Source organism: Macaca mulatta, chromosome 9 (genome assembly GCF_049350105.2).
Source record: "Macaca mulatta isolate MMU2019108-1 chromosome 9, T2T-MMU8v2.0, whole genome shotgun sequence".
In the NCBI taxonomy this organism is placed as follows: domain Eukaryota; kingdom Metazoa; phylum Chordata; class Mammalia; order Primates; family Cercopithecidae; genus Macaca; species Macaca mulatta.
In genome coordinates, this window is record NC_133414.1 from 34,312,648 (window position 1) to 34,327,503 (window position 14,856).

At 37.0% G+C, this 14,856-nt stretch overlaps 1 protein-coding gene across 12 annotated transcripts in view; it reads right to left on the reverse strand.

Annotated features, from left to right (window-relative positions):
* ITGB1 (integrin subunit beta 1) overlaps nucleotides 1–14,856 on the reverse strand; it is a 57,812-nt gene that overhangs the window by 25,500 nt on the left and 17,456 nt on the right. For all 12 annotated transcript variants that reach the window (XR_013397991.1, XR_013397990.1, XR_013397992.1 and 9 more), the window contains 5 exons: nucleotides 11,385–11,451; nucleotides 8,410–8,495; nucleotides 5,739–5,961; nucleotides 4,035–4,205; nucleotides 1,864–2,102 (listed from right to left, as the gene is read on the reverse strand). Coding sequence is in view for 9 of the 12 variants with exons in the window: in XM_015146780.3 (XP_015002266.3) it covers nucleotides 1,864–2,102; nucleotides 4,035–4,205; nucleotides 5,739–5,961; nucleotides 8,410–8,495; nucleotides 11,385–11,451 (786 nt within the window). In the remaining 3 variants the exon portion in view is untranslated. The remainder of the gene's footprint in view (nucleotides 1–1,863; nucleotides 2,103–4,034; nucleotides 4,206–5,738; nucleotides 5,962–8,409; nucleotides 8,496–11,384; nucleotides 11,452–14,856) is intronic.

Here is a 14,856-nt window from a genome sequence, read left to right on the forward strand (position 1 = left end):
GTTGTTGTTTGGTTTGGTTTGGTTCTGCTTATCATCGTATCTCCAGCAGCTAGCAAGCCAGCACACTGCTTGACAAGCAGTAAGCGCTCGATGAACATTTGCTGAATAAATGAAAGTGTCTCAGCCTATTCTTACTTTACCCCACTGCTGCTGTCTTGTCCCCATCCACCCATCTGCTCTATATTCTATGCCATACACCTTATCAGCCCACCATATGAGGCTTCCCTTTTTTATAACGGAAATAATTATCTTGTTTAAGGATAATTTCACCCATTCTAACTCCTCAATCAGTACTGTTTATCTGCTCATTTACTTTATTCTTGACCTTTCCAATAAGAATCTAAAGTAACTGTAAAATCTTTTTGTCACTATGGTAATTTATAATTATAAAATCTTATGACTACAGGAATTTACTTGCTTTAGTTAATTTATTTAATACGTCTGTTTAGATCTTCATAAGACTGTAAAATCCTTTAAGGTGGTAATCACATTAATTAATACTGGCAATCTTTCAAAAGTGGAGTGATGAATCATTTTGCATCTAGAGGAGTGGATCAGCATGACCAACACAGAAAAATAGCCACAACCAAGGGTGCTATGGCTTGTTTAATCCCACAGGTTAAGGCCTAGTTAGAGGCAGCCCAGAGAATGCTCTCTCCACAAGGAGATGCTAACTGGTTCATATGTCACTGGCTAGCAAGAAAAGAGGTGTAAGGCTAGGCACTACCTGGAATGCTACCTGCTTCGGCTACAATAGCAAGGACTAACCTTAAATTGCAAACACTCTAGTGAAAACTCGAAAGTAACAACAATATAGGAATTGGTATTTGCCGAATGCTCACTGGTACTTCTAGAGATTGATGCATTTTAACTTCACAAGAGCCCTATGAGGTAGATAACTATTATCATCCCTTCTTAAAGAAAAGAAAACAGCCCTGGAGAGACTAAGTAAATTGCCCAGCATCAGTGGTGATAGAAAAATTTGTATTACTATCCATATTCCTTCACTTATTATTTTGGGCATCAATTAGCACCTTAGCAAAAATTGACTGAAAAATAACCATTAAGAGGCCTCTAAAATCAAAGAAGGTCATCTAGAGAATGGGGGCACTGGATGGAACAAAAATGAGACAAGAGTAGGTACACAGGACAAACTTGACCTCACAATCTTTTCTAGTTTCAGCCTCAGCCACACCATTCAAGTGTCATCTCAAAATATGCTGCTGCTACATGGATCATAAAATGCCAATTACTGATCCAATAGGGATGGGCTTGCTACTAAAAATCTTACAATTAAAATTACAAATATTATACCACTTCTCAAAATACATCTATTCATATAGCTTAAAAACTAGAGCTTAAAAAGTTATTTCTTTTTGAATTACTAATTCAAAAGATGTGAAAGATGTGTCTTTCAAAGACAGTGAGAAGAAAACTGACCAAAGGAAAATGATACAAGACACCCTCCCTTTGAGCAATTTCAAGGTTCCTGGTGATGCCTCAGGTAATAACATCAATTCTATCTCTGGTACAAAACCAGAAAGTTAAGACACAAGGGCTTTTCTAAAATCCAGACCACCACCTACAGTACAGGGAGGTTGCCCCGCTGTTTCAAATGGTTAGCATTCTGGCTTTTAAAAGCGTGCATGAATAAACTAACTGCCTGGTTTGCATAAAGATTAAATATGCTTTTATAAAGGCACCTGTATACAGGCAATTTAAGGATTTACTTAAATTACTTCTCTAAGATAATCAAATGTATGAAAATTAAGATCAATTTTTCTATTAACATAGTAAAATCACACTTAAAATTCACACACGTAATAGAAATAATATCCCCTTATAGGAAATGAATGTGCTTACTCCACAAACTGCAACTTGCATGATGGCATCAAAACCACCTTCTGGAGAATCCAAATTTCCAGATATGCGCTGTTTTCCAACAAGTTCATTAAATACTTCTCCTTTATTAGTAAGACTGAGCACATTTTTGTAGCTAAATGGGCTGGTGCAGTTCTGTTCACTTGTGCAAGGGTTCCTGAGCTTAGCTGGTGTTGTGCTAATGTAAGGCATCACAGTCTTTTCCACAAATGAACCAAATCCTGTAAAGAAAAAAATGGTACATAAATGAATGAATGGAAGGATAGATGGAAAGACAGAGATTTGCATTCTTTAAAAAATTCATCTATGTTACCACATATTGGTTACTACGGACTGAATGTCTGTCCATTCAGGCAGAGCCCTCATGAATGGGATTACTGACTGACACAGTCTGGGTATTTGTCCCCACCCAAGTCTCATGTTGAAATGTGATCCCCAATGTTGAAGGTGCGGCCTGGTGGGAGATATTTGGCTCAAGGGGGCAGATCAATCCCTCATGGCTTGGTGCTATTCTGACCAAGCCATGGTCAGACATAGTGAGTGAGTGACATAGTGAGGGAGTTCTCATGAAATCAGGTATTTAAAATTGTGTGGCACCTCCCCCCACCTCTTGTTCCTGCTCCCACCATGTGAGAAGCCTGCTCCCCACTTTCCCTTCTGCCATGATTGGAAGCTTCCTGAGGCCTCCCAGAGGCCTTGCTGATGCTAGCGCCATGCTTCCTGTAGAGCCTGCAGGACTGTAAACCAATTAAATCTCTTTTCTTTATAAATTACCCAGTCTCAGATATTTCTTTATAGCAACGTAAGAATAGACTCCTACAGTGACCTCATCAAAGAAGCCCCAGAGAGCTGCTGTCCCCTGCTGCTATGTGAGTACATGGCAAGAAGGTATCATCTATGAACCCAGAAGAGGGCCCTCACCAGATGCTCAATCTGCCTTGATCTTGGACTTCTCACCTCCAGAGCTGTGAGAAATAAATTTCTGTTGTTCATAAGCCACCCAGTTTATAGTATTTTCTTAAAGCAGCGCAAATGGACTAAGACCTAAGTCAATCTTTTTATTTTGCCTCCCTACTTTAAAAATAACTCACATTCATTTTCTTGGCACACCAGCTGTCAATAATGGCATGCTGAACAAAAGAATAACTATTCTAGAATTCTGGCCATTTTAAAAAAGACTAATTTGGTAGGAGTTCCCTAATGCCATGGTCCTTGAATTATGCTTACTGAATAAAAGAACATTTTAAGCAAGTGCTCTTTTTTAAAGTTTCCACTAAAATAGGGCTAGTTTTTGAAAGGCAGCTCTTAGGCCTCATGATTGTCAAATCTTTCTAATTTTCTGTTGCTAAACCTCTGCAGCAACAGGAGTGGAGAGAAGCAGGCAAAAAAGAGGTTAAGCTGGGGACGCATGAAATGGGAAAAATAAGGTTTGGAAAACAGATCATCACCGTATGAAAAATCCAGGTCTAAGGTGAGATCAGGCTGTACAGGCAGGTACAGCCATACTAACTAGTAATTAGATAAAATCTGGGTACTCAATACATGTTTATAAAATAAGTCCTAAGGGCCAGGCATGGGGGCTCTCGCCTGTAATCCCAAAACTCTGGGAGGCCAAGGCAGGTGGATTACCTGAGGTCAGGAGTTCGAGACCAGCCTGGCCAACATGGTGAAACCCCATCTCTACTAAGTTACAAAAAATTAGCTGGGCGTGGTGGCAGACGCCTATAATCCCAGCTACTCCGGAGGCTGCGGCAGGAGAATCACTTGAACCCAGGAGGCGGAGATTGCAGTGACCGAGATCACACCATTGCACTCCAGCCTGGGCAACAAGAGCGAAACTCTTAAAATAAAAATAAAAATAAAATAAAATAAGTCATAAGATAAATGATCAAGTTAGTGTGAAAACAAGCATGCAAGTCAGTATGAGGTACAATCTGTGTTAAACAGTAGCATCCAGTGACAGAGGAACAAGGTGGCAGAAAAGATTATTAAACGTGTGACCGGAATATCAATTTCCACTCAGAAAAGGCTAAAAAACTGGCCTGTTTATCTCACAAGTATGTAGAGAGTAACAAAGGAAGAAAACATAAAACAACATTTGAGAATTGCCAAGACTTTATAATGAAAATGATCGATGTTTCCAACATTCCTACCAATTCTGAAGTCAGACGTAATCCTCCTCATTTCATTCATCAGATCTGTTCCAAGACTTTTTACATTCTCCAAATCGTCTTTCATTGAGTAAGACAGGTCCATAAGGTAGTAGAGGTCAATGGGATAGTCTTCAGCTCTCTTGAATTTTAATGTAAATGTCTGTGGCTCCCCTAATTAGACAAGAGATTAGAAAATGAAACTTGCCTGTTGGCAAACGAGAAGAAACAAATAAATGTGATTTACATGGTAAACACAATAAAATAAAACATGCTGTCATAATTTTTACAAAAACCTGGGAATTCCATAAGTAACTCAATGGGTATGAATTCAATTTCATTCAACAAATACTTAAAACACCAGGCCTTCAGGATGCAACGATAAAAAAAGACATTCCCAATCCACAGTGGACAAAACAGACAAAAAGTCAGTTTACAAGAGAAGGAAACAAATAGAACATCATAAATTAGTCTGGGGAGAGCAAGGCAGAACACGTGATAGGGTACAACTTTTTAGACACTGAAGTTGTGAACTCCATTCTGTGTGTAATGGGAAGCCACTCCCTGCAAGTGAATAACACGATCCAATTTTTACTTTAGAAAACCTGGCAGAAAGCTTTAAAAATAAATTACTGAGGCAAAGAGACTAGCTAATCTATAAAACAAACCCAGAGAGAGATGATGAAGGAGGAGAAGAGAGAGATGCAAGAGATGTTAATGTAATTTACTTAGGAAATACACGAGAAAGAAGGTTTGGATGAAAATGTAATTAAAATTTTAACTTGTAGTTTTCTCTATAAAAATTTCTAATAGGCAGTTGGAGAAATGGGTTTGGAGCTCAAGAAAAAAGTCTCTGTTGCTGCAGCATACAACTGGTTTTAAAGCCATGAGAGCAAAACTGACATTCAGGTGGACTACAAAAACGGAGGGAGAAAAAAGACACAAAAAGAGGCCTGGAAGGCAAAGGTAAGAGACACAAGGAAAAACCGAGGAGCAGTATCACTGATCAAGGGGAGAGCATTTCAAAAAGTACAAAGTGTTACTTGGTACAGAAGTGTTTAAAAAAAAAAAAGCCCTGACAAGGGTCCCCTGGGTCTGCAGGCTGAATGCGATGGTGGAGCTTTGCTAGAGCAGGATGAGGAGAGGGCTGACCTGGTTGAGGAAGGGCGCCGGGAGGGGAGGAAGGGCGCCGGGAGGGAAGTCAGGGGACAGGGCCACTCTACCATTCTCCTGACAAGAAGGTTGGAAACCAGAAAAGGGAGAAAGAGGGCTTGTCTTTTCCTTCATGTTTAGATGTGGGACTGACAGACATAATTACAAAAACCTTCACAGTTTAATAATACTAAACAAATGCAAAGGAAAAGAACAGGTTAAATTGTTGCTTTTATAATATATTACATAATTAGACCAGAGGATGAACACTTTCATTTTTAAAACTCACTAAAGCTAATTAATATTTTCTGAATCTTTAACAAAATTTACTTTGAACATAAGGCAACATTTAATATTATTCCAAGTATATATGTTTTACAATTGTTGTATCTGCAAAACTTTTCTAAAATTTAACCAATTCCACATTTTTGAGTGCCAGTCCACATGTAAAAACGAGCCTTCAACAGAAAATGGTCAGAGTTTGCATAAAGCTGGTGTCAAATGCTTCAAGTAAACACACAGGTATTCACAGAGTTGGGCTTCCATATTCCATACCTGATCTTAATCGCAAAACCAACTGCTGTGGTTGGATCTGAGTAATATCCTCTGGCTTGAGCTTCTCTGCTGTTCCTTTGCTACGGTTGGTTACATTTTTATTTTTCTTTATATCTTTGGAGCCTCTGGGATTTTCTATGTCATCTGGAGGGCAACCCTTCTTTTTTAAGGCTTCTAAATCATCACATCGTGCAGAAGTGGGCATTCCTTCCTGTAAAAATGTCTAAACGACATAAAATACAGGTATAAATGAAAAGTGTAATGGTCAAACCTTTTTACACAATGATTGCAAATAAGCAATTAAGTTGCAAAACATCAAATCACATCTACTGTACCTCAATTCTGGCTTTTTAACAAAATGCTCCCTTCATCCAAACTGTGGTAAGGGTTCTTGTTAAAAAACAATCATTTCCAAGAAAGTAATACCTTTCCCAGAACTGACCCAAGTGTACATAGTAAAATGCTCTATCTTGTAATTCAGAGTATCAAAAACAATTTCTTTAGTGAAATCACTAATTGAGCATGGTTAATGGCTACTAATAATGTATACACATACACCCAAATATCAGATCATTTCTCCAAAATTTCCCTTTGAAAAGTCCTTACAAAGCCTCTCATGTGGCACTCTCCCCACCACAATATGCTGAACGACCCAATGTTTAGGGAAAACAGATGGGCTTAAAAGCATCTCAATTAATTATGGCATTTTTTAAAAGGAGAACACGAAATTTAGCACAGATTAAATAAGTACTCCCACAGGTTTGAAAAAACTTCAAGTATTAGCTATTACTGTAAATACGTTTTTTAAAATTTTTTAAAAAGCAAAATAGTAAGTATATGACAACGGTAAAGGTCCTAATGCCAGGTAAATTTCAAAAAAGGAAAAAAAGGCCCTAATGGCAGGAGAATAGATATTTGCAGCAGTAAAATTTCTAGTAATGACAAAGATTTTAAATGTGCTATACCTTAAACAACTTAGACACAAATAAAAATTTAATCAGATAACTGAAAAGTACCTTAGTGAATTCAAAAACACTGCTGTTAAAGATCTATATAAAGACTGTGAATAGAGGTGTTTCGTGAAATGTGAAAATGGGGAGGGGGATCAGTGACATTATATATGGTATTTATTTATCAAGTATCAATTTAATGGTGCTGTATAAAGTAATAGTAAGTGAAGATATTTAAATTTAAAGAACACAATGGTTTTTACAGGGATATTTAAGAGAAACATCACACTAATTAGAGTATTTATGTAATCAACAACTGGAGGGGAATACCAAAATCAGATAATTCAAAGCTGCACTACTTTCATTTATTAAACCTAAACTACTACCTACCAAAGCACAAGATCCTAGTGAATTACACATTTCTAAATACTAATCAATCCAGGAAACTTTACAATCATGACACCCAAATAAAATTTCACTGAATATATTCAGAAAGCCTTTAAAATTTTAAGAATTATGCTCCAAAGTTCAAAAGCCAAGATAATCCTCAACTACAGATAAACTATAGTCCCCATAAAACGGATATGTTAACAATAATAGCAGCTACCACTTTAGAACTTTTTAAGTGAAACTGCTTTAAGTTCATCAATTCTAATTATTGTAACAATAGATAAAGCGGTATTATCAGCCTCATTTTCAGATATGAAAACCGAGAGCTTCAGTTACATAAGCCTTGCCTGAGACAAACTCACAACACTCCTTATTTCCTCCACTGTTGCCAATGTAATCCCAACACACCACTTTTTGGAAGTACCATTAGAAAATTTTTGAAAAAAAAAACCCAAAACTTCTAATCTTTTCTTTCATGTGGTCAAATCATACGACATATCTGACACTTGACCACTTAGGCGTACAAATACAGGTACTTGAAATTTGGACCCAAATGCCTGCATGAAAACACAATCAATAACCCCTTGACCTTCTGATATTAGTTATTCAGTCTGTGAATAAATTATACAACCTCAAAATGACTTCTCCTTACCATCTCTTTTGATTTATTCATTCATTCATTCATTGACTCATTGAATGTTTAGTAGGCTTTGTGGAAGGTACCGTATTAGCAAAAGCACAGAGATGACAAAAGTGAATAAAATCCAAACCCTAATTGACCTCAATGAGCTTATATTGGGATGCAAATCAATTCTAGTAGTTTTAACTCAAATATAATTAGGAAGGTTAATTCATACCTCCCCATCAAAAAGGGGGAAATCTAAAACAGTCAAACTAAATGACTAGGATTTTTTTGAAGGTTCTCCAGTAAAAATACAATACTTGCCACAAAGATGAGCTACGAATATATGTATTTTAAAACTGTTTAGTAGCCACACTAAAAAAAGAAAAAGAGAACATTAATTTTAACAGGTATAACATTATTTTTAAATATACAAAAATTATCATTTCACCATTATTATTTATTTAATACTAAGTCTTTGAAATCGTGTATATCTTTGAAACTCAGAGCAATTCTAATGTGTATGAAAGTGCTCGATAGCCACATATGCCTAGTGGCTGCTGTGTTGAACCACATAGCTCCAGACCATTAGGTTATTCAATAAGTATTGATTTACACAAAAATTAATATGTGCTTCCCAAGGATATAGCACTGAGTCACACTAAATGACCAGAGAAGAAATGGAAAGGACTTGAGCAACCTTACTTACTGAATTTGTGCACCACCCACAATTTGGCCCTGCTTGTATACATTCTCCACATGATTTGGCATTTGCTTTTAAACATCTATTTTCATCTGTCAGAAAGAAGAAAGAACATTTTATGTAAAGTGTCAGAGAGAAAATAATGAAAAATCAAAATCACAATGACAATGCAATATATATGTTAAATATAAATACTATCACGTAGTTACCATCTAAACTAGACCTTCCCCAAAGACAGCACGATTTTTTAAATTTAATTTTTAACTTTTGTGGGTAAATAGTAGGTGTACACATGTATGGAGTACATGAGATATTTTGATACAGGCATACAATGCATAACAGTCATATAGTGGTAAACGGGGTGTTCATCCTCTCAAGGCTTTATCATTTGTGTTACAAAGAATCCAATTATACTCTTTTAGTTACTTTAAAATATACAACTATATTATTATTGACTACAGTCACCCTGTTGTGCTACCAAATACTAGGTCACTCATTCTTTCTATTTTTTTGTAACCAGTAACACTCTAGACTTCCCCATCCTCTCACTACCCTTCCCAGCCTCTGGTAACCATCCTTCTACTATCTTCATGAGTTCAATTGTTTTAATTTTTAGCTCCCACAAACCAGTGAGAACAATGCGAAATTTAAGACCATGATTTTTGATCACCTTGACACTGAAAGCCACAGAGAGACATAAGTTATCTTCCTTGTCTTCTATATCAAAGACAACATTCTTTTTTTCAAAGGCATAATTCAGAATTTATCATTCTTGATTGTCATAAATCTCATGAGTTTTCTTACAACTGGGTAAAGCATTATTTCTTTATTTAACTCATACTACCATACCCACAAGAATCTTCAGGGCTTTCCCTTTGCTTTCAGTATGTTAAATAACTGAAAAGTCCATATTCGTCTAATCCATAATCCCAGAATTTCTCAGGCCCTATGTTCAAAGTATGTTTTAGGTTTCTTTGCATCCACCTAAGGAAGAGTATGCCTTCTACATGGTAAGCACTAATACAGACTGTCTCCAATGTATCTTTTCTGATTATAAACCCAGCACATGCTTCTTACAGAAAATCTGGAAAACACATAAAAGCATAAAGAAAAAACTAAAACTCACTGAATCTGTTAACTAAGAGAGGACTGTTGCTAACATTTTTGCCTATTTCTTTCCAGTCTTTTTCCTATGCAGATAAATAGCAAGGGGAAGCAAGCATATATATATATATTAATAGATGTATTATTTACATGAAACTGAGGATACACTTTATATATACAGTTGTACAGTTTTGTATACTGTTTTTTATACCTTATCCTAAGTGCTTTATTCTTATTACAAATTCTTTTTAAAAAGAATTAAAAAGCTTTTAATGATTATGTAATATTTCAATATGAGTGTACTCTATTTAATGCTGGATAAATTTAGATTGTTTCCAAATGTAAGTGTGCACAGTTCACACATGCTTGCTCACATGCACACATAAATACCCCAAGTACACATATACACATACTGTACTACACGCATATACACATGCTGATGACCAGTCTTATATATAAACCTTAGTACCCATCTATTTCCTTTTCAAACATCCCAAAAGAATAACTAACTACTAAGTTGAAGAGTATATTAACACTTCTAAAATTCTCTATACACACTAATTTCTACCCAAAAGTAATATGCAGTTGACCCTCTGTATCTGTGGTTTCCAAATCAGTGGATTCAAGCAACCACAGATCAAAAATGTTTGGGGGAAAAAAGTGTCTGTACTGAACATGTACAGACTTTTCTTCATGTCATTATTCCCTAAACAATACAGTACAAAAGCTATTTACATAGTATTTACATTGTATTAGGTATTATAGGTAATCTAGAGAAGATTTAAAGTATACAGGAGGATATGTGTAGGGTATATGCAAATATGCCATTTTATATCAGGGTCAATGAGCATTTGTGAATTTTGGTAACTGAAGGAGGTCCTGGAACCAATTCCCCATGGATACCATAGGGCAACACTACTAATATAAGCTCCCACAAAATGGCAGTGTACAAATACCATTTTATCACATTCCCAAGAAAACAAAGTGCTTTAATATTCAAAAACTGTTGCTCATTTAATAAGTGTAAAATAGAATATCAATTCAGTGGTCAAGCCTACCAATTTCAGGTTTTACATTGTTTCATATTTTTACTAACCATGTCTTTTATATGTCTTTTGCAAATTTTTTTATGTTCCTCAGTTTTTACTGGATTTCTACACACATTAATGAAGTTGAACCTTTGTTTAGTTTCTCATCTTGTTTACAGTGTTCTGACAGAATTTGTTTGCTATTGTTGATTTTATGTAATTTAAATGTATCGATACTTTTACGGTCTCCTGCTTCATTTTTACTACCTTCCAATCCTGATCTCAAACTGCTCTATGCAGTGTAGTTTTTCAAGATTTAGACGAGAGAACTGGATATCCATTATTCCAGATGTGGAGCCACATCTTTATAGAAGTGTTAAATACATTTTCAGCTTTATTTTCACTGTTCTCCTAGATGATGCCAACATTTTGCAAGACTTTTTTATCAAAGAGTGAGAATGTCTTCTAGAAAGTCTTTGTAGATAATAATGGATAGTTCATAATCCTCCATTCTATACATCTACTTCATTTGCTTCTAAATATACTACTTGCCTTTGCCTTCTGTTCACTTACACACTCTCGTGTTCTCAGAAGATTTTCCTGCAGTGTTCAACCCCTAGCATTTTAGTACTTCACCAGCCAACCTGTTTCCCATCATCCCGGGTGACAGGGGTGAGGGGAGCCTGACCATGAAGGATCTTGACCTTTCTCTGAGTGAGAGGGATAACTGCAGGGCTTCCAGAAGGAGCAGCATGATTATGACTTAGGTTCTCACATGAACCTAACTGGTCAAAAAACAATACAAGATACAGAAATGAAAGGACAACTAAGAAAACTTTTTGTTTTTACCTGTTTGACCAAACACACAGCAAATTGAACTGATCAGTCCAATCCAGAAAATCAGTTGTAAATTCATCTGAAATGTAAAATGTGCCTTGTATTAATTAGAAAGAAGTAAAATGAAAAATGCATTAAATAGAAAGTACTCCCCCACTGTACCTTCTATTGCTTTTATAAACATGTTGTCTCTCAAACCATTTCACTCCAGCCCCTCTCCACAGACCCTCACCCATCTCCCTCCCTAGCTGGTTCCCTCACCTTGCACCTACACTGCGAAAATAGCTTCCATACCAGAGCCCCAGAATCCATTCGTGCCTTTCTCTAAAGCAAACTAAATATATTTTAACATTTAATTAACAGGGCTCAAAAAAGAAAAAAAATCAGTGTTAGGTATTCCTCAACACCATAAAAGCTACCAACAGTACTCAGTTCACGGAATCTCTATCTCCATTATCTCCTGCAACTCCCAGGGGCCCAGACCGGCATATCCAGATGTCTCAGTTACCTCAATGCTGAACATTCATTTTCAAAAACCTGATCAAGTCATCCCCCTGCTAATAATGCGCTTCAGTTTTTATTTCTCCTCAAGCTAAGGCCAACATCCTGTATAAGGTTCCAAATAGATTTTTGAGTTTGTTTTCCTATTATCTCTCTTTTTTAAGAAAATCAACTTCTGCCAGGAGCGGTGGCTCACACCTGGAATCCCAGCACTTAGGGAGGCTGAAGCAGGCAGATCACCTGAGGTCAGGAGTTTGAGACCAACCCGGCCAACATGGAGAAACCCCCGCTCTACTAAAAACTAGCCAGGCCTGGTGGTGGGTGCCTGCAGTCCCAGCTACTCGGGAGGCTGAGGCAGGAGAATCACTTGAACCTGGGAGGCAAAGGTTTCAGTGAGCCAAAATCGTGCCACTGCACTCCAGCCTGGGTGAGAGCAGGACTTCATCTCAAAAAAAAAAAGAAAAAGAGAAAGAGAAAGAAAAAGAAAGACAGAAAAGAAGAGAAAATCAACTTCTATGCATGCAATTAGTAAAATATTCAGTTTCAACTTCCTAGAGTGTCCAAAACCCCCACCTCTCCCCCATTAAAACAAGGACGGCATAAGACAAACTGAAAAAGTCTCGTCTTCTAGAACCTCTAACAAAAAAATTAGGTAATATTCTATATATTAAATACAACTACCCCAATCTCCTACCATTAGGGGTGTGTGTGTGTGTGTGTGTGTGTGTGTATATATATATATATATACACATATAAAACTATTTTCTCGGAATCAAAGCTTTCACGACGATATGAATCTATATCTTTGATTGGTCAAAGATGGCTATGGCCACTGGTTGCTCACTTGATCCCTTAACTACTTAATGCTCTTGGACTAGCAGCCAATCTAATAATTATAATAAATATCGGTCTCTTCTCAAGAAGAAATACTCAAAAAAGCAAATTTATACAAAAAAAGTTTAGGTTTAATCATTATTGAAAAATGTAAATTAAAGCAACATAAGATGAACTAGCAAAAACGGAAAGTTTTTTAACCCAACAAACCTATAGCAGATGGCTGCGAGAAACCAACTGGTAGCTCTGTGAACTGATACAACTTTTTGGGAAATAATTTGACAATTTATACCAAAAACCATAAAGAAAATTTCTACCCTCTAATAATCCAGTTACTCGGAATTTACCCTAAGGAAATAATTAAATACATAAAAGGTGATACACACATACACACACATTCAGTATAGTACTCCAGTATATTCACAAGAGCAAAAATGTAAATATGCTATATCCAATAACAGGAAAATCTAACTGCATCAAGTTTATGGACTATTAGTCATTACAATAATAAAATGCAGCAACATTTAGAGTTATAGAGGGCCAGGCGCAGTGGCTCACGTCTGTAATCCCAGCACTTTGGGAGGCCAAGGCGGGTGGATCACGAGGTCCATCCTAGCCAACATAGTGAAACTCCGTCTCTATTAAAAATGCAAAAATTAGCTGGGCGTGGTGGCACACTCCTGCAATCCCAGCTTCTCAGGAGGCTGAGGCAGGAGAATCGCTTGGACCCCGGAGGCGGAGGTTGCAGTGAGCTGAGATCGTGCCACTGTACTCTAGCCTGGCGAAAGAGCAAGACTCTGTCTCAAAAAAAAAAAAAAAAAAAAAAGAGTTACAAAATAATTTTGGATGTAAAGTACACAATAAGATGAGAAGAACCTGACTTTCTCAAGGCAGAAGAAAAAAAGATGCGAGGAATATAAAAAAAAATACTAATAGTTCCATATAATCTGAAGAGTTACATGCACAATATAAAAACAATGAGGGTCATTTGTTTTTTAAACTGTTAAGAGTCTTCTTTCTACTTTCTTAAATGAAAACAACTGTAGCACAGTTTAACTGTGCAGTTCTTTTTCTTGATAAATGTCCTTTAATATGAAAAAAGTTCACTGAATTCCAAGTTAACACTGAATATTTCTTTTATAGACCTCCATCTTCAAGGGCTTACATTCCAGAATGTTATTCCCCTAGCTCAGACAGAATGCTTTAAGTTGTGCTCTGAGCACCCGAGAGAAAAGAGTTAAGAGTAACGTGAAAAGTCATCCACTTCTGCAATTGCGCTCAGCCCAGCAGGTTGTTACGCCTGAGCGTGCAGTTTTGCTTACGTATTACTTGTGACTGTATCCAAGAGACCAGCAAAATCTCAGTGTCACAAAAGTGTGAAATGCCTACCAAATTCATCTTCCAAGGCCTGCCTAAAAGGTTTAATGTGTAATAAATCCATGAGACTATAATTCTAAGCAAGTCAAATAATGTTATCAATGATTCCAAAGCTATGACAACAGACACCTGCAACATTAAAAGTTCCTGAGGAAATGCATTACTGTGATGAATGAAGCATGCAGGCAGTTTCCACACAAAGGGAATGGAACAACTATTTGTTCCATATATGGACAGATACATGTTTCTTCAGGATACAACTCAGGCTGTTTAATGATCGCTAGAGACTGCTTTGAGAAATCTGTCAACATATCATACAATTCAGACAATCACCACTAAGATGAAGTTATTAGGTAACAAAAAATGATTCCTAATATTCAAAGCCACACTACTTTAAATGTCACTGTCCTCTTCCTTCTATAAACCTTGACAAGGCAAAAATCAACCATCTGAAACCCTCATACCTCCAGAAGAGCTCCAAACCCAGAAGCAGGCAAAACAAGGCTTCAGTGTTAAAGAACAGCTGAGAGAACAAGGCCAGCAGCTGGAAACAGTTTAAAGACAGATGTCAACGATCCTGCGACTGGCAGGGCACTGGCAAGAAATAGAGAGGCACTGCCATTGGCTAGTGATGTCTGTAGAAGGCCAGGCTTTCTCTCAAGGAAACGGAAAGGCTAGAGGATGAGGCCGATTAAGAACCCAGAAGACCTACAGGACCAGGAGGTAGAGCGGAGACCACAGTTAGAAGTGGCCTGAGAGAGGCAAGCCACAG